At 34.9% G+C, this 22,791-nt stretch overlaps 1 protein-coding gene across 1 annotated transcript in view; it reads left to right on the plus strand.

Annotated features, from left to right (window-relative positions):
* The window catches only part of LOC127071775 (cell adhesion molecule 3-like), a 31,572-nt gene extending 12,215 nt beyond the window's left edge, over positions 1-19,357 (plus strand). Inside the window, exons 2-5 of the mRNA XM_051011418.1 lie at positions 3,292-3,497; positions 11,077-11,308; positions 11,908-12,207; positions 14,893-19,357. Of these exons, the coding sequence (XP_050867375.1) occupies positions 3,292-3,497; positions 11,077-11,308; positions 11,908-12,207; positions 14,893-14,993 (839 nt within the window). The 3' untranslated portion in view covers positions 14,994-19,357. The remainder of the gene's footprint in view (positions 1-3,291; positions 3,498-11,076; positions 11,309-11,907; positions 12,208-14,892) is intronic.
* Positions 19,358-22,791: the final 3,434 nt, after the last annotated feature.

Below are 22,791 nucleotides of genomic sequence, written 5' to 3' on the forward strand. Positions count from 1 at the left end.
GGCAACATGCTCGACGAAAGGAAAGGAGGACAAAACAATAGTATATAATTATTATTAAATACATCGTCGTGAGTAAAAGGTAGTAAAAGCATTAACGTTCATAGGTGTAAGTCGTTGCTTATATCCTACCACCCTAAACCTCACACCTCTCACCCACCATTGCTACCTACCCACCCTTTCATCCATACTGCCACCCCGTTCACCACCCCTAATTCACTCTTACGAGGAAACGTAATGAGCTCTGATCTAATCTAATTCCATCCAATCTCCCTCCGGCAATAGCTACGTCCCAGAACTATTAAGGTTCGCTAAGCACCGAGGTATAGACACTTTGTACAACCGTACTTACCTACCTACCTACCTACCTACCTACCTACCTATCTTCGTACCTACCTACCTACCTACCTACCAACCTACTACTTCTCATCTTATATCGCAAAAACCTTTTTCGTTTTTATTCTTTCACAGCAACGTACCGAAAAGATGATTCCCTTTCTTATTCGGATTTTCAAAGAAAATTTTTCTCATCCGGCAAAGTCCCGAGCGTTCTATCCAAGGAGAGACGGTATGCGTGTTACGAGCTCCTTTGAGTTTTAATTTTCGTTGAACTTCCTCTTTCTTTCTTTCTTTCTTTCTTTCTTTCTTTCTTTCTTTCTTTCTTTCTTTCTTTCTGTTTTTCTTTCTTTCTTTCTTTCTTTCTATCTATCTGTCTTTATATCTTCTCTTTCTTACTTCTTCCTTTTCTTTCATTCTTCCATTTTTTTTTCTTTCTTTCTTTCTTTCTTTCATCGTTGTACGTGTCCGTTTTACTTTCTCATCCTATACCCCCACTATTTTCTCTCGACTTTCAAAGCGAACTTTGACTGAATTCTCTATCCTGAGATATTACGAAGCTTTCCGTCCATATTGAATCTTTTATTACTTACCGTCACCCTTCTCGAAGGCTTATAAACTGTCTAAGTTTATGACTTCTTCGAAATTAGTAGATACATCTACCCTACTTATTTTATACACTCTACGTATATTATAAGAGATAAGAAATGAAAATATTTTATATTATATTATAATGTTGTTCTCTGATATTGTTATCTTAATATTTTATAACATTAGATCTTATCTTATTACACAAGATATATCATTATATTATCATATAAAATATTTTATGTACATATATATATATATATATATATTCCTATTTTCGAGATCGAATTGGTGTATCATTTCGGACAAGAAATTCGAAAATAGCGAAGATGGAGCACGTTGAAGAGAGAATTCTCTCGACATCGCGTGTGGCAATTTCGTTTCATAGTAGACGATTTCGAAATATCTACATATAAACGAATACACACACACACACACACATATATATATATATCTGTCTGCATGTAACCCGTATGCTCGATTGGAAACCGTTGGGCATTGCAATAGCCATTCAAAGGCCACGACGTTCACGGCAAGCTTTTGCCCGTAGAAACCATCTAGTGAGAGAGGGAGGGAGAGAGAGAGAGAGAGAGAGAGAGAGAGAGAGAGAGAGAGAGAGAGAGAGAGAGAGAGAGAGAAAGAGAGTTGAACACGTCAAAATACTCAACCTCAATTGATCGTCCGTCGCAATCGCTATGCCACGAACATGTACGCAAACAACAAAGTACACCTGAGTTTAATATAGTTGCATGCGATGACGAATTCGTTCTACATTAATATTCAATAAGTAAAAATTTTCTTCGATTAAATCTTAAATATGAATTTTCTTTCCTTTCTTTTAATAACGAGTCAACGATAACAAGCTTTCTCATCGAGTTAGAGTTAATTGAAAATAATGAATCAATTGAATATACAATCTTAATGATTTATTATTCTGTGGTAATAAAACTAAATGGATATTGAATATCTATTGATATTGGAAACCACTCATCCATTATGACAGATTATATTTTGTTTTTATTTGCAAATTAACAATAATGAGAAAATTTATCACTAATAAATAAACCGGTTGTTCATTTTATCCACCATTGTGTAGATATGGTAAGGGAGGAGGAGAAGAAGAAGAAGAAGAAGAAGAAGAAGAAAAGAAAAGATTATATTAGCACGTGTGTAAATTTCAACGAAATCGGCTTAACCGATGAAAAGCTTTTTTCCCCGTTTAACCCGACCACTTTTTATCTCGTTAAAACTGATCTCGGATTGCGCTTTTCTGGATTTACGAGTACACCCTCTTTCTCGGTTGGCCGAGTACGGCCAAGGACGTCCGTTTTTTCTTTCTTTCATTCTTTTTTCTTCCTCTTTCCCCTTCTTTTTTGTATTTTTTTCTTTTTCTGTTTTTTTTTTTGTTTTATTTTTTCTTCTAATTTTTCTTCCCCCTTTTTTTCTATACATATATATATATATATATATATATATATATATATATATATGTATTTCTTATCTCTTTTTTCTTTTTTCTTTGTTTCCCTTTGCGGTTTATAATCGTTAAGAGAGCGAACTGCCCTCCTGGTCGAGACAGTTTTAACTATTGTACGGTATACGTTGTAGTAATGAGAGACAATTGTTCGAGGAACACAATACAAGGAAATATGCACAATGGATGCTCGTCGACGATCGTTAGTTAAGATATTCCCTCTCGTTGCCTATCCATTGCATTGTATAGGTGTATGTATGTATGTGTGTGTATATACATATATATATATATATATATATATATATATATATATGAAAAGGGAGAGAGATAGAGAGAGATTGCGTAACGAATGGTGGCAATGTAGAAGGCGGAATGGTAATTGTGAGAGGGTGGAAGAAAATAGTGTCAGGTGCGATGATGGATGAGAGGATTTGAGAGTACGAGAGAACGATGAAAGGAGAATAAAGAATAAATGAAATCGAAGGATAGGAAATCGATGTGTACGGAAGATGGAAAACGAAGGAACTAATTAGTACCTTAGAGAGTCTCATCAAAGTGTGTAACGATGTAGAAGGAGAAAAAACCTTGCTCGTCACTTTACGTAATTGTTCGATCGTGTTTCTTATTTTCTTTTTCTTTATCTTTTCTTTCCTTTTCCTTTCCTATTTCTTCCTCTAATGAAAATTCTCGTTCGTCATAGTCGATCGTATTTTTACGAGAATAGGTAGCGGAGCTCTTATGGGGATGGTGGGTCAGAGGGAGAGTAATGGATATTTTTTCGTTTAAATAGTAAAAAAGTTATGATAATTATATGCATATATGCATATATGTATATATATATATATATTATATATATTGTATGTGTGTGTGAAAGAAATTATTAATATGCATTACAGATACGTTGAGCTTGGGTGACCGCATCTTGGATCACATGGATAGAAGAACGAGTCAGGGTAATAGGCCACGTCAACAAATATTGGATAATTCCTCAGATATGAAACCGGATCCAAGTTTTGACTATTCGCAAAATACAAACGTGACTGCGTTGATCGGGAAAACGGCCTATCTCGTTTGCCGAGTACGTCATCTCGAAGATAGAACGGTAAGGATCTTTTCATTTGTATGGTTCCACATGTGAGATAAAATTTTCTCTCTGTACAAATATGAAAACATTCTAGTGTTAATTTCTATTTAAATCTAACAAGGGAGGAGGAGGAGGAGGAGGAAAAGGCAGAGGAGGAGAAGGGGGTGGGAATGGGGCGTTAGTGGGCGAAGGGTAGGATTACATGCTGATGTGATACAATAACAGGAACGTATATGCATAACAATAGAAACGTATAACACTGCTTAATCCCAGTAGAGAATTTACGGCGAATCCTCTGTGAAATTACGTGCCTGCGACGTGAAGAGACGAACACGTAGAACTCTATGCGTTACATTTTCTAATATTATCACCTTTATAAAGTCTCTGCTTATACATGTGGATGTGTGTATATATATATATATATATATATATATATATATATATATATATATACACATACATACACGCGTGTGTATGCAGAATATACATAATCGAAATTATATATCTTTTTGACATGCATAGAAGAAAGTAAAAAAAAAAGAGAAAGAAAAAAAAAGGGAAAAAGGAAAATCATCGAATCGAAGGATATAGAAAAATCTTCTTTGAAAATTGTCTATCGGTCAAACGCGCGCATTTACCTTTTGGACACCGCTAGGCATCCCTTGAATACAAGCAAATATTTTGCTTTAACGTTGAAACATGTTTGCCAGGCTTTCCACAAATTCAAAGCGGAGTGTGTGCGTTATTACCGTGAGATATAGAGCGTTCTCTTTTATCGTACGGGAGCTCTCGATTTTCGTAAAGACGTTAGGGGAAACGATTTTCAAGAAATAATCGAATCTCTTCGAGTTCGATCGAACGTTAATCGAGCTTCAGAGCAAACGGGAACTCAATTTGATCACAGTGCTATCGTTCTTGAAATTGCCCAATCAAAGGTTATGCATAGAGATTTCGAATATTAAACTTACGATTCTCTCTCCTTTTTCCTCTCTTGGTTTCTATCTACCTATCTATCTATCCATCCATCCATCTATCTATCTCTTTCTTTCTCTTTGATGGTCCCAATAATATTATCTATGCTAATAATATCATCTCTGCATACACACACACACATACACTCGCACACATAGATAACGATCATAAACGTTTCTATAAATGAAATATAAACGTGGACGATGTGAATTCGAAAATTATTCTCGCACTCGAAAATGATAAAATATTATACAGATCGGCGCGTCGAAATTAAATTCTTCTCTAAAATTATATTAAATTTGCAATACTTATTAATTTTCATTTCTCTTTTCTTTTGCTTTCTTTTCTTTTCTTTTTTTAAATCTTCTCATAAAATACGGCTCGGTCGTAAGCCGATTATTCTTTAGTTTTTCTCCCTCTCTAATTATTCGCTAAATTACGTTTTGAAATTAAGTGCATCGTACAATACGATTAAGTACTTTCCTGTTACAATCTAACCTCTCTAGAAAGCAATTTAATTATTTCGACTGTAGTAATTGAACGACGATCACGAAACCGATTTAATCGATCGCTACTACCAGTCTATAAAACCACAAAAGCTTCTACGATCATCGATAGGTATTCGAAAATCCACTTAATTCCAATTACGTTGATACCCGCTAAAAAAAAAAGAAAGAAAAAAACAAGAAAAAGAAAAAGAAAAAGAAAGAGAAAAAAAAGAAGAAAATTAATAAATTGACTACTTAGGATGTTAGAATAAAATATCTAAGTGAGAATCATGTCGTATTAGATATTTAGATACATCGAATAATCTTTTATCTCTCGATTATTAGATATCATAAATAACGTCGTTTATCAATGTATTCCTTATCTTGATTAAATTCTAACTGGTAAAAGATTTTCAACTGGTAGCTCGAGAACGTTCTCTCTCTCTCTCTCTCTCTTTTTCTTTGTATAAGGTATAACAAGTTCTATACGATTAGTAGAAGTTTCGTTTCGCCATGCTTCCACGCACGCACCCCACAACTACATATGTATGCCGACAACACGTTTATAAGCACGGATTGTTAAAGTTAAGGTTTAACGAGGATTGCTTCGTTTCCAACACGCTGAATGTGAAATTTGTAAGATCTAACGACACGGTTGTTATATTTCTCGTATCTACCTAACTACCGTCATTATACATATATCGTACGTTTATGGAAATGAATATTAAGGTATTTCGAGCGCATAAATTTTCTCGAAATGAATTCGTTTCGAATTATCGCTCGTCACGGTGAAATACTTAAACCTACATAGCACAGTAGTAAATTTTTGAAACGGTCTTTTTTAATTAAAAAAAAAAAAAAAAAAAAAAAAAAAAAAAGAAAGAAAGAAAGAGGAAGAAGAGAGAGAAAGAGAAAGAGTAAAGTAGTAATTTCTAATATCGCGATAACGCTCAGACGTATCGCGTCAATTTCTAAATTTGTCGATGTTAGACGGCTGAGAAATGGAAATTCGTAATATGGCAACTGGAATCTCGCTTATCCAGACGATTCCATTGCTTCGAATACGCTTAGATCCTGAAATTTCATTTATTTATCGCCCGAATTCCAAAGGCGTACAAAGGGATATATAGCATGATCTGAGAATCGTTTTACGTATATCTCTATATCTGCATATGACGTGCATCGAGCAATTTCCAAGAAGCGATATTAGCTGCTCCTCATCTTGACGGGATGCGTATAACATCGTGAATTCGTAATCATCTTTTGTTTCTCTACTTGAGCCGCCTGAAACCTACTTACATGAACACAATAGAGTCTATACCTTTACAAATTTACAACAAGACGAAATTACTATAATTTCCGAGATTATTATTTGTTGAAGGGGAAAAAACTAGAGAGAAGAAAAAAAAAAAAAGAAACGTGCAACTAGCAAAGACGTCGGTATTTATCATGAATCATTGAAACACCAACGATTATATTTATACAGCAGAGCCAGAGACGATATTAACTGTTTCTCATCTTGATAGATACGTATAAAGAAAATCTCATGAATTCCTAATCACATCTTGTTCCTCAGCTGTTTGAAACCTGTGTGAGCGTGTGCGCGATTCGACTGTAAAATATCGACCCTTGGAAATTTATAACGTCGTATTTAGTTACAATTTTATATATATATATATAAAGAAAAAAAAGAAATCATAGTTCATTTACCTCTAATCGATAAAGTCTTTTTAGATTAGATTTACGAAAGAGCCATGCTGTTCAATACACGATATTGACGAATGATTATAAACTCGTTAAATGAATTCTTGAATCCAGTTGTTATTTTTTTCTTTCTTTTTTTAACAACATATAAAACTTATTATTAAGATATTAAAATAGAAATAGAAATCGTATCTATCGTTAGAAATATTCAGATCGAAAAGATAGAATATTCGTGACGTTACTACGGAAGATATAGATATTATTTTATCTTAATTATCGATCAAATTTGAACGATTAGATTCACGAAAGAGTTTTTCGAAAACGACGAAGAAGTTTAGTCGCGATAACGATCGTCCGTCGTTGTAAAGTGAAGCTTGTGAGGTCACGTTATATGTGCCTTAAAGCAGGATACTCGAAGCTGGTATTAACGAGCAATCAGACTTCAAACGCGAACGCGATATCGATAAGGTTTGAACGTTTACACGTACGTACTATATTACGTATATATATACACACATATATATATACATATACGTAGATACTATATGTATATATGCATACATACGTACATATATTAATTACCATACGGTCGACACGGCTTATTCGCTATGCCCTTAATGAAGAGAATTCGAACGTTGGACGCGCGGAGATTTGGCACGACTCGATAAGAACCTTTTAGGATATACATAGGTATAGGGAAATGCAGGAAACCGGAATTATTATCGGTTCGTGAAAGTAGGTCGATATATTTCCGAGCGACCTTACATATCACAGCCCTTCTCCTTTAATCATTTACAGCATCGCCCTCGACGTTGAGAGCCTACCTGTACCATATATCCATATATACATAAATACATACGTACGTACGTACATATATATATATATATATAGCACCAATATTACAAATTACAAAAATGTTTCGAGTCCAACGAACCGTACGAGAACGAACATACACTTCTCCGAGGACTAAATCCCGATTGAAGTTATAGAAGTAAATGTTCGTCGGAAAATACTGCCTGGGAAAATACTCGAAATATAAAGTACATTCGCTTGAGGAGCATTACAGTCGGCCGTAGAAATATTCAGACACCTTTCGAAATCGAATAATTTGTTTTTTCCCTTTTCTTTACCATTTTCTTCCTTTCCCCTTTCTTCCTTATTTCTTTTTTTTTTCTTCACGAAATATTATAGAAAAGATTCTCCATCCTATTGGAATAATTGCAATAAAACGAGCCTCTCCTTTGGAAAGATAAAAATGTTGAAGTCAAATAATGACTCTTGTCAAATATCCTGATAGCGATTATTCGATTTCCCTCAAAAAAAAAAATATAAAAAATATCTAATATTTCTACGAATCATTGTAATTATATCATCGAGACTCTGAATGAAATTCGTCGTAATATTTGAGTAAAAGAAATTTATTGGATATGTTATTAGAGTTTATTATATTTATATATTAGAGTTTATCTAGTTTATATTTAGCATTATTATTGTTGTTACTTTGATTCAAGCCAAAAATTTGCATAAAACTTTTCGAACGCAATCGATCCGTCCATCCGTTCTCTCTTGAACTATTTTGCGACATTCTGACGACAGTATGAAGGACGTTCTCTTCCTTCTCTCTGTTCCACCCCCGTTTTCACGGTTATGTCCGCAACGAATTTCAACTATAACGTCCTGCATTCATCATTGCCAACGTATTCCCGAGCACTTTGCACAGTTCGCAATTTCTAGTGGTCTCGTCACCGAACTCGGCCTCGGTCTTCGGCCTCGCAAAGCCAACTTGGAGACCGCTAAACCGTTTCTGGAACAGAAACCGGTCCTGGTTGCCGACTCTCGAGATCGTTACGAGACATAAACTTATCTCGCGTGTAAATACGCTAAGTGGTGCCAAGTGTACTCGGCTGTGCGCAGCACCGAGTGCAAACACGAGTAGGAAAGCTCTTCGTTCTCGCTGAGAAGACGTAGCTCTCGGAGATTTTTATCTTTCAACGAATCCTCGTATATTTTTTTTTCTCTATGATAATAACAAAAAAAAAGGAGAAATTAAAAAAAAAAGAAAGTAAAAATGAATATGCGTAAAAATGTATATATGTATATACGCGTGTGTATGTGTGTTTATGTACGAAGAATATTAAATAACATCCTTTTGTAGTGGCATATAGTTATAAATTAATTACTCATTTTCAAGTTATGTTATAGTTATTAATATATGAATTATTAAGGATTATTATTTTAATAATATATATCAAACTTTTTTCTTTTGTTTTTTTTTATCATGAACAATGCTACATTTTTCAAGTTGAATCTTTCTTGTAATAATTTTTATAATAATTACTAGCATATATTCGAGAATCGCAAGTTATATTTAATACGATATATAGCTATATGCGTATGCATTATGAATTATTATGCTTAATTAAATGAATATAAACCATACCTTTGTTTGATCATGAATAATAATATATTTTTTTAATATTCGAAATTCACATTTTATTACTTAATATGATTCAGTTATGTTGCTATGTAAGTTTTATATTATATAAGTTTGTTTTTTAGACAGGACAAAAAATTGGATTACAGAGGGTTAAGGGACACTTGTATACTTTCCTTCTAAATCTTTTCTCTCCCTACAATATCCCTTATATATACATATATACATATATACATCAAGTGAGCTTTCAAATCGATTAGGTTATACAAAAGGAAAACACAAAGAGAAATTTTCAATTTCATTAAGCGTACGCCGCTGGGTAAATATTCGTTAATCCAATCTGTCAGCAAAGAGGCCTGAATTTTCCTTCTTTTTTTTTTTTTTTTTTTATATACTTAAGTAATATAAAAACACACGGTCGGTGTACGTCGATTACATCACACAAATCATGACTACGATTTTCTTAAACGCGTCCAACCGTGAAGCAATTTTCCAAGATTTTCTCGAGATCGAGATCGAGATCGAGGTCGGGCCTATCCTTGTCTGACCTAGCCGACGGCACGACTCGTTTCACTAGATCGAACGAGGGGAAAGAACAATACTATTTCAAGGGTAAATGGTAAGAAAGTATCAAAGGGGAAAAAGAAATTGAAAGTAGGCGGTAGGATCGTTTTCCTCAATAATCATCGTGGAATCTTTTTTTATTCGTTTCTTAAAGCGAACAAAAAGGTAGACGAACTTCTTTCCCCCTTTTTTGTGTGTTTCTTCCTCTTTTCTTTTATCCTTCTTTATTTCACGATTATTTTAATCGTAATACATATTGTACGTATGACCTCGAATAAAAAGTCAGAGAAGATAATTTTTTATTTCACGATTGTCATACATCGTAAATTTATGCAGATGCATACACATACGTATAGAAATATATAGATGGATATATCGTAGCTTAAAGAGAAAACCGACCTCTGATAAAAAGGCAAACGTATTTCTTTTCTTTCTCTTTTTTTATAAATATATATATATATATATATATATATATATATATATATATATATATATATATTTTATGATTGCCTTACGTTGTAAATAAATATATATACAAATATACATAGTAGATATATGTTATATTTATTTAGTTTTTTTTTTTCTTGAAACAAGAGCCGAAGGAAAGTTGCATAAGGTTTTTTATTTCACAATTGCCTTACATAGTAAATATATAGAGATACTTATCTGTATGTACATAGTAGACATTATATACACACATATACATATATATATATATATATATATATATGTGTGTGTGTGTGTGTATCTATATATGCAAGTATTCGAAGCGAAACATAGCGTAGAATCGACAAGTTTGCAGTTTACGAAAGTTGCGAGGGATACGAGGAACTTTCAGTTTTTACAGATCGAGAGGGCTTTCGACTTTTGCTATAGCCCGGAAATGGGTAAATCTCTCTCGTTTTCGGTCCACCCTACCGTTTGAAAATCTCACTAAACTCGAACGATGTACCAATGTGGATACCATTTCCCTGGGTAGTAAAGTTGCTCCTATCATACTACTTTCTCATAGTCGTCAAAAACGAGTAGTCTAAAGCAAATGTATATTTAGGAGTCGGCTGAAATAGTCGAGAGAAAAACGAACACCGAATATTATTTATTTCCTTTGAGAGAATCATGTTTCACGATTAATACTTTCTACAACTTTTTCCATAGTAATAACTATTTAGTATACCTCTTAAAGAAGAATAAATTAACTAGAATATTACGAATATATTTCCCTCTGCTTTACTCCCTCATTACTCCCTCGCTATTTATATTATCACTTACACAGGTATATAATAACAGATATTTGTACGTCATCGATATCTTTCATTTCTATTTTTGTATTCGCAAAATATCGGTACTCTCTTTTCTTTTTATTTCCTCTTTCTTCTTTCTTTTTTTAATTTATTCGTTTCTTTTTTCCCTTCTTCTTCTTCATTTCTCTGCTAAGGTATCCTGGGTGAGACACAGAGACATACATATTCTGACGGCCGGAACATACACGTATACGAGCGATCAACGATTTCAAGCGCTACATCAAAAGCTACCACCAGGTACATATAGCGAATGGTCGGAATGGACACTTTGCATAAAATGGGTGCAGGAGAGAGATCAAGGAGTCTACGAGTGTCAGATATCTACCATCCCTGTTAAAGCTCAACAGTTTCAATTGAACGTCGTTGGTAAGTATCTTTTCGTATTCAGTGAAAAAAAAAAACACAATGAAAAAAAGAACAAGCGACAACAAACAAACAAATAAACAAACAAGCAGACAAAAAAGAAAAAGAAAGCAAACAAAAAAGGATAATAAGAGGAAAGGAAAAAAGAAAAAAAAAAAAAGAGAGATATGATTTCAATGTAGCAAGTTTAAAAGGTGAAAAGTAGCACGCTCGATACTTGCTACATTCTCTCAATTACAGAAGCTTCAGCTCGCTACCTTTCTACGGGATTACGATCCTACTTAGAAAGCTCACTCATCTCTCCTCTCTCTCTCTATCTCTATCTCAGCTCGCTTTTAGCTCGTTCAAGGGTATCACCCTTTCTCTCTTTCTCTCGAGCGGTTTTTCTCGACTAGAAAGAGCTTTTCGAGGGCACGCGTCTCCGTATTTATCCGAGGAAACGACGATAGCGGATAAGAGCCGTTGAAAAAGAGAGAGAGAGAGAGAAGAAAAAAAACAGAAAAAAGAACAGAAAAAAAGAGCGAGAGAGAGAGAAAATAACTAGGAGACGAGACGTAATGGATAAGAGAAAGAGAGTGAAAGAAAATCCTTTTTTATCGCAGTACCTACAGCAACGATACTAGGTGGGCCAGAAATGTACGTCGGTGCAGGAAGTACGATAAACCTGACGTGCATCATACACTTCAGCTCTGAGCCACCGGCCTACATCTTTTGGTACTACAATAACAACGTCCTCAGCTACGACAGTATCAGGGGCGGTATTTCAGTGATAACCGAAAAGGGTGGCGACATCACAACCTCCTGGCTTCTCATCCAAGCTGCACAACCCTCGGACTCAGGGGAATACAGCTGCAAACCAAGCAATGCCAATACGGCCAACATTAAGGTTCACGTGCTCCATGGTAAGTGTTTACGACGTAACGCGGCTCCATCTATCGTAGCGATTTGATTCTCTTGAGACTTCATTGAGAATAAGAAGAAGAGGAAGAATCGAAGGTGAAGTGGAGTAAAGGACAGTATTATCTAGCAACGTGACCGCGATTCGCCCTAGGGACATTTATTTCGTCCGGAGTACATGGTTACTCTGTAAGGGTTTCTCTTCCTTTCTGTCTGTCTCTCTCTCTCTCTCTCTCTCTCTCTCTCTCTCTCTCTCTCTCTTCCCTTCTCACTTTCTTTCTCTCTCGATTATTGGAACAACAGAGACAACTAGATATTCGACAGAAAGAGATCCTCCCTTTTCCTTTATATTCTCTTTTGAAAAAGATTCGGATAAGAAGTGAAAACTAGCGACAGGATAGCATGCCAAATCGATTTGGCAGGCTTTATACTTTGAACTACCGGAAAGAGTGCAAAGATGGATAGAGACTACACTCTCGACTGAATTTTATCGCGTTAGACCGATCGTCCAAATTTCTTTCTTTCTTTCTTCGTTTCTTTTTTTTTTTTATTTCTTCGTTTCTTTTTCTTTTTTTTTTTTTTGCTTTTTTTTTATACGTCGTCATTCCTGACGCCAAAGCGTCCAAACGTGAACGTTATTATACTATCGAGAAATAATAATAAAAAAAAAAGATATTTGATAACGTTGATTTCGTTTCGTCGATAGTTAATTTTAGAAAGAGATATTTTCTTTAAAGTGCCAGCACGTAGCGTTCGATTATTTCAGTCAATTCTAATTTCCTTATTTTTATCGTTAGTTATAAAAGTTTAATCGACGACCGTCTATCCGCGGTCCGAACGAAACTCTTTTCTTATCATCGATTAAGAATCTTTTTACGAGGCTTAAGTACTCTAACTCTTTCGAATCCATTTCGTTTTTACGAGATTCTTAGGCCGCGCCATTCGTGTTTGCGAATCTTCATCGGCGAGATTCTTTCAACTACTAGGATAATCTTCTTTCGTATATCCAAGATACTTTCTAAGAATGAACGATAATAGGATGTTCGATATACAAAGTGAAAATTCTCTTTTAAATATTTAAGCAAGAGTATCTTAAAAGTGTTTAACTCCGATGTCGGTAAAATTAAAAAGACGATTAAAGAGAGATAGAGAGATAGACAGAGATCGAGAGAGAGAGAGAGAGAGAGAGAGAGAGAGAGAGAGAGAGAGAGAGAGAGAAAGAGAGAGAGAGAGAGAGAATAAAATTAACAATTATTATTATTATTATTTGATACTCTTTCAATTTATACGAATTAAAATTATTTCCACTTTAGAAACGTTCGATTAAATCTTTTTCATTCGTAAGTAATTTTTTACTTTCGATGTCTCCGAAATAGCATAATATGAAAGAAAATGAAAGGAATGATAAAGAAGGAACGAGACCAAACGGATTTATAGTTTTGAGAGTATAGTTTCCTTCGGTTTACGAGATCAGAAAATTGTACGAGTTTTCGATGTGGATGTGTTCACCAATGTGATATGTGTATCACATGTATATACATACATATATACATACGTACATACACATTGGTAGCTATGCGTGACACAGAAGCGAACGCGAGGAAATTGCTTTTCCATTCCTTTCATAAAACAGCAGAGACACGAGCAGCCAGAGCACGATGACTCGAATATGGTAGGTAGAAAGGTACTAGAAATATGCCGGACCTACGGGGTCACACGATCTCAACACCCTTTTAAAACTTTGATGCCTAAGGAGATGACGTAGGAAAGTTTTCATCCAGAGAAAAGTATATAGGTAAAAGGAAAATAAAGGTAAACGAATGGATAGCCCAACTATTTGAAAGTTTTTATTAACTTCCAAACGAAATATTCGATTTAATCGTTACCCATAAAGATAACGCATTAGCCCCAAAGAATATATTAGGTGCAACCAGTAATAATATCCTTTTCTAAAGTTTTCTTTCGCGCTAAGTTGTAAGCTGTGTATTAAACGGAAAACGAGTATTATATTAGACTTATTTTTCTTTCATAGGAGAGTAAAAAAATAAAAAAGAAAACAAAAAAAACTTCATTGAAATCGATATTCATACGATATATGGTTTATGACAGGTTTGTTATTGATTTTTTTTTTTGTGGTATATAAAAAGAAAAACAAAGGGGAAAAAATCAAATTTAGTAGAGTCATTATTTGTATAGCCGAACGTCGATTTAATATCTTCGTGTGAGAATTAAATAGTCAATGATATTCGTAACTGACAAAGGGAAAGAAAATAAATTTTGTAGAGTCATATTTGTGCATGTAGTCGAATATCAATCGATTAATATCTTTTGATGAAAAATGAGACGTTTTTATTAAATTGTTATAGATTTTTTTGAGAACCGAAGAGAAAAAAAATATTAATTAATACGGTGTGAGCCAAAAGTTTTCTAAGTGATTTAAAAAAAAAAAAAGAAAGAAAAAAGGAAGAATAGAAAAAAGAGGAAAAGAACGAAGAAGAAGAAGAAGAAGAAGAAGAAGAAGAAGAAAAAGAAAAGATCAATTACTCCTTTTCGAGAACTTTCGAGTTAATTTTATTCAGATTATGAAACTATACTATATCCAAGAACTTTTGGCCCAGCTAAGAACTTTTGGCTATCGCACCGAGTATTATCATACAGTAGATAACAGTAGATATAATTTCTTATTACAGGCGAACGACCAGAGGCAATGCAAACCGGAACAGCGGGACCCACTTTATCTTCGAGTTGTCTTTTGGTGTCTTTCATCACTTTGTACATATCCTCGATTTAAACGAACTTAAGTAATCTTAACAAATGTCGCTGCAAATGTCGTCGTTTTTTTAGATCGAGTTACGAATCCATCGAGGTACGTTCTCCTTTTGAAAAATAATTCTCGATCGACTAAAATCGAATAAATCGTTTCTTATGAATTAAGAGAGAAAAAAGAAAATAGAACGACATTTTCGCGTCCTTATTTAGAAATCCTTAGACAATCGGTCGAAACCGTACACGATTGATCGATCGATCGATCGCTCGGAAAGAGTATAAGAGTGGATCCTAATAAGAAAATATTAGAAAATCGTGACCGTGAAATTTTGTCGTGTCGCGAACAGTTAAGTTTGGAGGAAATGGTTCGATAATCCGGATAATCCTCACGAAGAAAGTAACCGATTGCGAGAGGAAACGTTTAAGCGTTGAGAGACGATCGTCTTAAAGTTTTTTTTTCCCTTCTTTTCTTTTTTTCTTTTTCCCTTTTTTCCTCTTTCTTTCTCCGTTTTTCTCTGTCTTTCTTTACGACCGATCGAAGTCTCTTAGAAATGCGTACAGCGAATTGTGACGATGCAAACGCAAACTCGAATACGATCAAACGATAAAAAAATTCCGTCATTTACGAGCGCTTAATTAATTTATCGGATCCTTCGAATTTTCGAGGGAGGGAGGGCGGAAAGAAGAAAGGAAGAAAGAAAAAAAGGAAAAGAAAAACGGAGGAAAAAGGAAAAAACGATTTCTTCGGGATCATTTGAAGTTTCGTCGGGCGAACAATAATAATACTTAACTTTTCTCGTAGGTGTTAATTAACTCGTCGGTGTCGAAATAGCTATGAAAATGTGTGTATAAGCAAAATCCATTGTGTATCGTTGACACGAAAACGCGAAAATAAATCGGCGTGTATCTAGGGTCAACGAAGAGAGAGATCCAATTATAAAACTGTGCGCGTTCTGTATGTGTGTGTGTACTTACGTGCGTGTACGTGTGCGTATAGATAAACCTGTATGCATGTGTGCATGCGTGTGTATGTAGGTAGATATATCAAAACGATCCGTTTGCGTTGAACCACGTTTCTCCCTTCGGCAAAACTCTACAGAAGATAATTATTATTAATTAACGAATCCTGTAATTTGGCAACGTTAATTAACGGCACACGCTGGATTAAATTCCATGATTTACCAGGCACGAAATTGAAAAAGAAAGAGAAAACTGGACAATCGTTTTTCAATTCAATTGTTATGTGCCTCTCCCTACGACAACGAATCAACGTTCGAATGATCGTTTTGTAGAATTTACGTGAATTTGCCATTCCGCGCGACGAGTTAACGCGTGACACGAAGCTTAATGAACGATATGAACGCGTCAAAGCGAGAACCGCGTAAACGGATACGTTTGTGTGTCGATTAACGGATATAAAAGTGCTCCAAAGCGCGCGCGCACGCAAGAGAGAGAGAGAGAGGAAAAAGGGAGGGAAAAGGGGAGAACTTTTTAAATTATTTGAAGAAAGAACACTTATTCGAACGAAACGAAAGGAATAAAGAATAAAATGGGATAATGCTATGAAACAGAAAATTGTATTACGTGAGACAAATAAACAATGAAAGATATAATAAAAAATGTCGAAAAGAAATGAAAAAAAAAGGAAAAAAAAACAGAGAAAAGAAAAAAACGCAAGGATGTCGTATATATTCGTCTTTTTCTTCCCTTTTTACTTGCGTGCTGAGTAACGATAAAGCGAATGAAGGAAATAAGAAATTCGAAAAAAGTATTAAAATATACATCCGTCTACTTACTCTTTTAATCTGTCTCTCTATCTCTCTTTCTCTCTTTCTCTTTTTCTTTCATTCTCTTTCTCTCTCTTTCTATCTCTCTTTCTCTTCCTTTCCCTTTCTATCTCTTTCTCATCAATTTCTCAAGAAAATACTCAAGTCCATTATAAATCCCATAATAAATCACGTCGATGTTAGTTCAAAGCATCGTCCTTATTAATCATTTAACCGGATAAAATGATAAAAAAAAAAAAGAAAAAAAAAGAAAAAAAAAAAGAAAAAAAGAAAAAAAAGAAAAAAAAAGGAAAAAAAAAGAAAAAAGAAAAAAAAAAGAAAAAAAAAGAAATAAAAAATCATATTTCAATCCTAGTCGATTTTAAGGAATCGTTAGTTAATCATACAAAAATCATGATAATATGTACTTGTATTAGATTTTGATCGATCATCGATTAATCATTGTGCGATGTTAATTACAGGGTAAAGATTAATAATAATACGTTAAATCGAGTAGAAAATTTCGTTGCGTCGATCATCACGGTCGGTCGTCTACTAATGTAAATTTTAGTCGTCGGGTCGTAGAACGGCGTACATAAATACATGCATATATCTGTTTCACGAGTATGCACGTTACTGGGCAAAGAGCTAAATAACGATAGGTGGACGTTAACGTTGACTCGTCGACGCGGTCGAAACAGCTTTCATTCATCGATGTAAACACGCTCGTTCGTCGACAAATGTAAACGACGTTTCTATGTATATTTACGTGTACGTGTACGTGTGCATGTTCGTGTTCGTGTTCGTGTTCAAATCGAGCTTAATATTCCTAATCGACCGTGAGATGAACTTAACAAAAGATTTTGTCCTGTGAATTTGAAGATTTGTCTTTTAATAAGCGTCTTCTTGCTCCGTAAACCATGAAATAAAATAAGAAAGAGAAAGGAATGGTCGAAATATTTCCCAATGAGAAAAAGAAAGAGAGAGAGAGAGAGAGAGAGAGAGAAAAGTTAAAACCTATACATGCTCGATCGTAAAATGTAAAGAGAGCCTCGAGGGCCACGAAAACTCGGAAGAATAATTGCGGTGGTTTCCGGAACGAAAAAAGAAAGAGAAAGAGGGGGAGAGAGAGAGGGAGGAAGGGAGAGAGAGAGAGAGAGTGAGAGAGAAAGAGAGCAAAGTTTCAAGATATTTTTCTGCTCTTTCAACGGAAACTAGGTGTAAGAGATAAGACTTCTCCTGCCATTTACCAACATCCCAGATCCAACTTCTAACGCGTGCCATTGCTGCTACCCTTGACGTCTTTCCTTCTTCTTCTTCTTCTTCTTCTTCGTCTTCTTGGTCTTCTTTGTCTTCTTTGTCTTGCCAGAAACAACGACATACTTCCGACTTCCTCTCCAAAAACGAAGACTACTAATATATCGTGACTACTTTCGAGATTGACGATACTTTCACCCGTAAATTTTCAACGATCTTCTATTTTTTTTCTTCTATTTTGTTTTTTTGTTGTTATTTTGCTCTATAGACAGGGGGTATGCAGTTGCTTTTGTTTTCTAATGAAACTCGCAAACAATCGATGTGTAAAAATGGATGGCACAGATGTAAAAAATAAAAAGAGAAAAAAAAAATACATAAAAGCAAAGAAAAGAAAAAAAGAAACGACGAAAAAAAATCACAATTTCAAGTCACACTTACGCTCGAGATCTCCAACAAAATTCACGTTCCTTTTCTTTTGCTCTCGTTATTTCGTATTTTTTTTTCTTTTTTTTTTTTTTTTTTTTTTTTTTCATTCATTCATCTTTCTTCCAATTTATTTCGCTTTATCTTTCTCTTCCGTAACTTTTATGCCAAAGAAACCTCGAACGCAATCATTACGCGGTTTCGCATAGTATAGCCATTTTTTCTACGGGCACTTGTTAATTTCTCTTTGAGATACGAACAAGGAAGGTCCAAGTGCCACGACCAAAATTATTTCTTAGGGAATGTTCTCTGGGCGGGGGTGGAAGGAAGGGAGAGGGGGTAAAGAAAAAAAAAAAAGAAAAAAAAAAGCTAATACAGTCTTTTTCTTCTTTTTCTGTTTCTCTTTTTCTTCTTCTTTTTTCTTTTTCTCCCCTTCTTCCTTTCTTTCTTTCTTCTCTTTTTTTTCTTTCTTTTTTGTTTCCTTCTTTTCATACTTTCCTCTCCCTCTTACTTACTCGTACTCTCTCACTCTTTTTTTTTCTTTTCTCGTCTCGAATCGGCGCATTCCGGGCTCCACGGCTACGACTATAGCACTATCATTGTATAGAAGCTACGAATGCTCGTGTGCGTTACAATCGTCGAAACGAGAAAAGGGCGAATGCAGGAATACAGCGAGAACGAGAAGAGGTGACTGCGAAGAAACGATGAAGTGGAACTCGACGATGTTAAATGCGAGTTGTAAGGAATTAAACGACGATGCTAAATGCGAATTGTAAGGAAGAAAAGTAAAAAAAAAAGGAAAGGAAAGAAGAGGATAAATAAAAGGAAAACAAAGCTAGGAAAGAGTTAAAAGAAAATAAATAAATGGAGAGAGGGAGAGAGAGAGAGAGAGAGAGAGAGAGAGAGAGAGAGAGAGAGAGAGAGAGAGAGAGAGAGAGAGAGAGAGGGATCAATGAAAGAAATGAAAGAAAAAGAACGACATTCATAATCGCAGTGACATCGTCGGAATAGATAGGCATATTATTGTACATATTATGACATTCCATGGTTTACTAAATAAAAATGTTTTAAAAACGTATTGAAATAGTTCTAATATATTGATAAATTTTTTCGAAAGATTTCAATCGGATTTCGAATATCACTTTGTTCTTTGGTTTCTTTTTTTTCCATCTTTCTTTTTTTAACTATCTCATTCTGCCCCAAAATCGAATGATTCCTTTGATAGATACAATAAATTCAAATAACGCAGTACGGTAACGTTGTAAAATGTAAAAAGACAACGAATTGGAAAGATTCGAACGAATTGGGGAAAGCGATTGAGTTTAAAATGAAAAAAATATATAAAAAAAAAATTTAATAAAAAATGAGAGAGATATATAAAGAAATAAAAATGAAAAAGAAAAACTATTAAAAAGAGTTAACGCTTCGTTGCCTTGCAGTATCGTAAACGAGAACACATTTCTAATAGAGAAATTCGTTGAATGGGAAAAAGGTTCGGTCGGTTGGTTCGGATTGTTCGTAAGAATCTAAATTTTTAGAAGGAACGATCTTGCCTTGAATGAGAGTGAATGAGAGAGAGAGAGAGAGAGAGAGAGAGAGAGAGAGAGAGAATAAGAGAGAAAAAGAGAGTTCCATCCTTGGCTTATCTCCAAATTAAGTGTAAACTTGAAGCTTCCGTTAGAAGACCACCTTACCGAGGAGGAAGTTTTCGTCTGGTTAAAAATTTCAACGTCCGCAGTGCAACGCTTGGTTTATTCTAAAAGAGGAAGAAGAAGAGGCAAAAGAGTGAGAGGAAAACCACAGCTTCACGAATTCACGAATTAGTGTAAAAGAAATATATATATATATATATATATATATATATATATGAAGGATCTTTAATCTAGAATATATATATATATATATATATATATATATATATATATATATGTCCTAGATTATATATATAGCGTTTATATATCTCTAGATCTCTAATATAGAATATATATATATGTATATTTATATAAATATATATATATATATATATATATATATATATATGTATGTAAAGAAAAAGAGAAAGAGATAAAGATAGATAGATAGATAGGAAGCTAAACAATCTACTACTTTAGGTATATTTTTGTCGAATGAATGGATTCAAATTGATACTTACGTCGAATAAAAGTTAAGAATTCTTTGAAGGTGAGTATAACGGCAAAACTATTGCTAAAGAAAGTCAAAGAAAAGCTTGTACAAGAGACGAGCAGGGGGTGTACGGCAGGGTACGTACGGCAATAGTCTTGGAGTGGCTGAGTCGTCGAGCTAGGGAAAATGTTGGTAGAAGGTAGGGAAAAGCGAAACGGGGCTAACCACCTCGGCAACCAACGCCCTGAGGCAAACACCGTTAACAGCGACAACGGCGTTTAGAGTACACGAAGACAAAGGTAAGTGGAACGTTTTCGGATATTTTAAACCTGCTACGTAAACACTTATTGTTAGTAAGTACTTATCGTCGATTCGAAAACGATTTTTGTTAGGATCATTAATGAATATAACAAAAAAAAATATATATATCTACTTGTCCTACTTATCGATAAAAAAGATATTAAACTTCAGAGCATATGCATATGATCGTTTCATGATCGATTTAACGACTAACTACTATAGTGATTTTCAACATCGATTAATTTTCTTATTCCACTCAGATAACTCTTCTCTCTCTCTCTCTCTCTCTCTGTCTCTCTATCTCTCGAAACCTTGATAACTACGATCGTTATCGAAGATCGAAGGACACGTTATAGTTTTGTGGTTAACTACAAATTTTGGCGCAGCGACATTAACGGGGTACTGTGTGCCTGCAGCGAATACTGGGTTATTTGCGCATCGGACGACTTTACGGCTCCCACGCGAGATGTTCAGCAAGAGAGGAAGGAGAAGAGTGGTATGAGATCAGTAGTGTAGGAAAGAGAAAGAGAAAGAGAAAGAGAGAGAGAGAGAGAGAGAAGAAGAGAAAGAGAGAGGGATGCCAACGTCACTAAAATGGCACGTTTGTAAGAGAGAAGGATATATAGAGATAGAAAGGAAGAAGTATGCGAGAGGGAACGTTTTATAGCCTCGGCTAGATGGTCCGGAACGTGGAGGGGAAATAAAAAGGATACTTGCTGAACCGTGCTGTCTAAGAAGTGAGGAGTGGGGGTTAGGAAGGGGTTGGTCTTTGCTAGTAACGGTCGATGCCACTGTTAGACACGTTACAGATACGCTTTTTCCATTAACCCTTTCTTGACACCGACGATCCTAGGATTTCTCGAACAGCGAACCACGCGTGCGAACGTCCAACGATTCATCCTAGAAGAGAGAAAAAGAAGAAAACAAAAAAGAGAGAGAGGGACAAAGAGAAAAGACCTATCCTGAGAGCCCTAGATCACCTACGGACCAGAGAACGGTGCCATCCTCGAAGATTTATCTCGAACTACGGCTTCTCTACTACGTCGACCACTCGTGGACCACTTTTTATGCGTTGCTCTTTTCTCTCGCTCGTTTTTTCTATTTTCTCTCTCTTTTTTTTTATTCCTATCTTCCTCTCTTTCTCTACTTTCTCTCTCTCTCTCTCTCTCTTTCTTTCTTTGTCTCTCTTTCTCTGTTTCTCTAGTTAGTTCTGTTTTTTTCGGATAAGATAAAACGCTAGAGATGCATCGTACATCGAGTTAGTTAGTATATCTTTCCTAAGTAAATACGACCTGCAAGATCGAATGGTATTATACGTTTGGATGCTAAACTAATGCGTGTTTTATATATATATATGTATATATATATATATATATATATATATATATATATATATGTTCATATATACACATCATAGTCGTGTAAATACGTAAATCATTAAGATTCCTTACTAAAATACGAATGAGAGTAATGAATGAGATACTTAACTTATTCGTAAAATCCGACAAAGTTTTTATTCAACGATTACACTTTTCGAGAATGTTTCTTACAAACGTATGCAATTAGAAACACGCCATTTCGAGATATAAAGCGTATAGGCTTTGTTTGATCTATCTCTCAGTGGTTTACGGTTACCGTTTAATTATGTGTATAGTTCGTTATGACTTTAAAACGCAGGACCGGAGGATGCTTGAAAACGTTGGTAAAAAGATGATGCTACGGTCTGTTTTTCTTTTTTTCTCTCTCTATCTCTTTCTCTCTTCTTTTTTTCTATTTTTTTCCACGTTTAAGCACGTTCTTATCACAGAAGGTTCGACCAAATGGACTTGCGTGAAAGTAGTTGCGCCGTGGTAATGACGCTTTTAATAGAACACTTTCGTTAGACGATTATTAGGCTCTTAGCGAAAGGACTATGGCTTTCAAATCTTCCGGTACATTAACCTAAACGTACTC

Source organism: Vespula vulgaris, chromosome 23, assembly GCF_905475345.1.
Source record: "Vespula vulgaris chromosome 23, iyVesVulg1.1, whole genome shotgun sequence".
NCBI classification, from domain to species: Eukaryota; Metazoa; Arthropoda; class Insecta; order Hymenoptera; family Vespidae; genus Vespula; species Vespula vulgaris.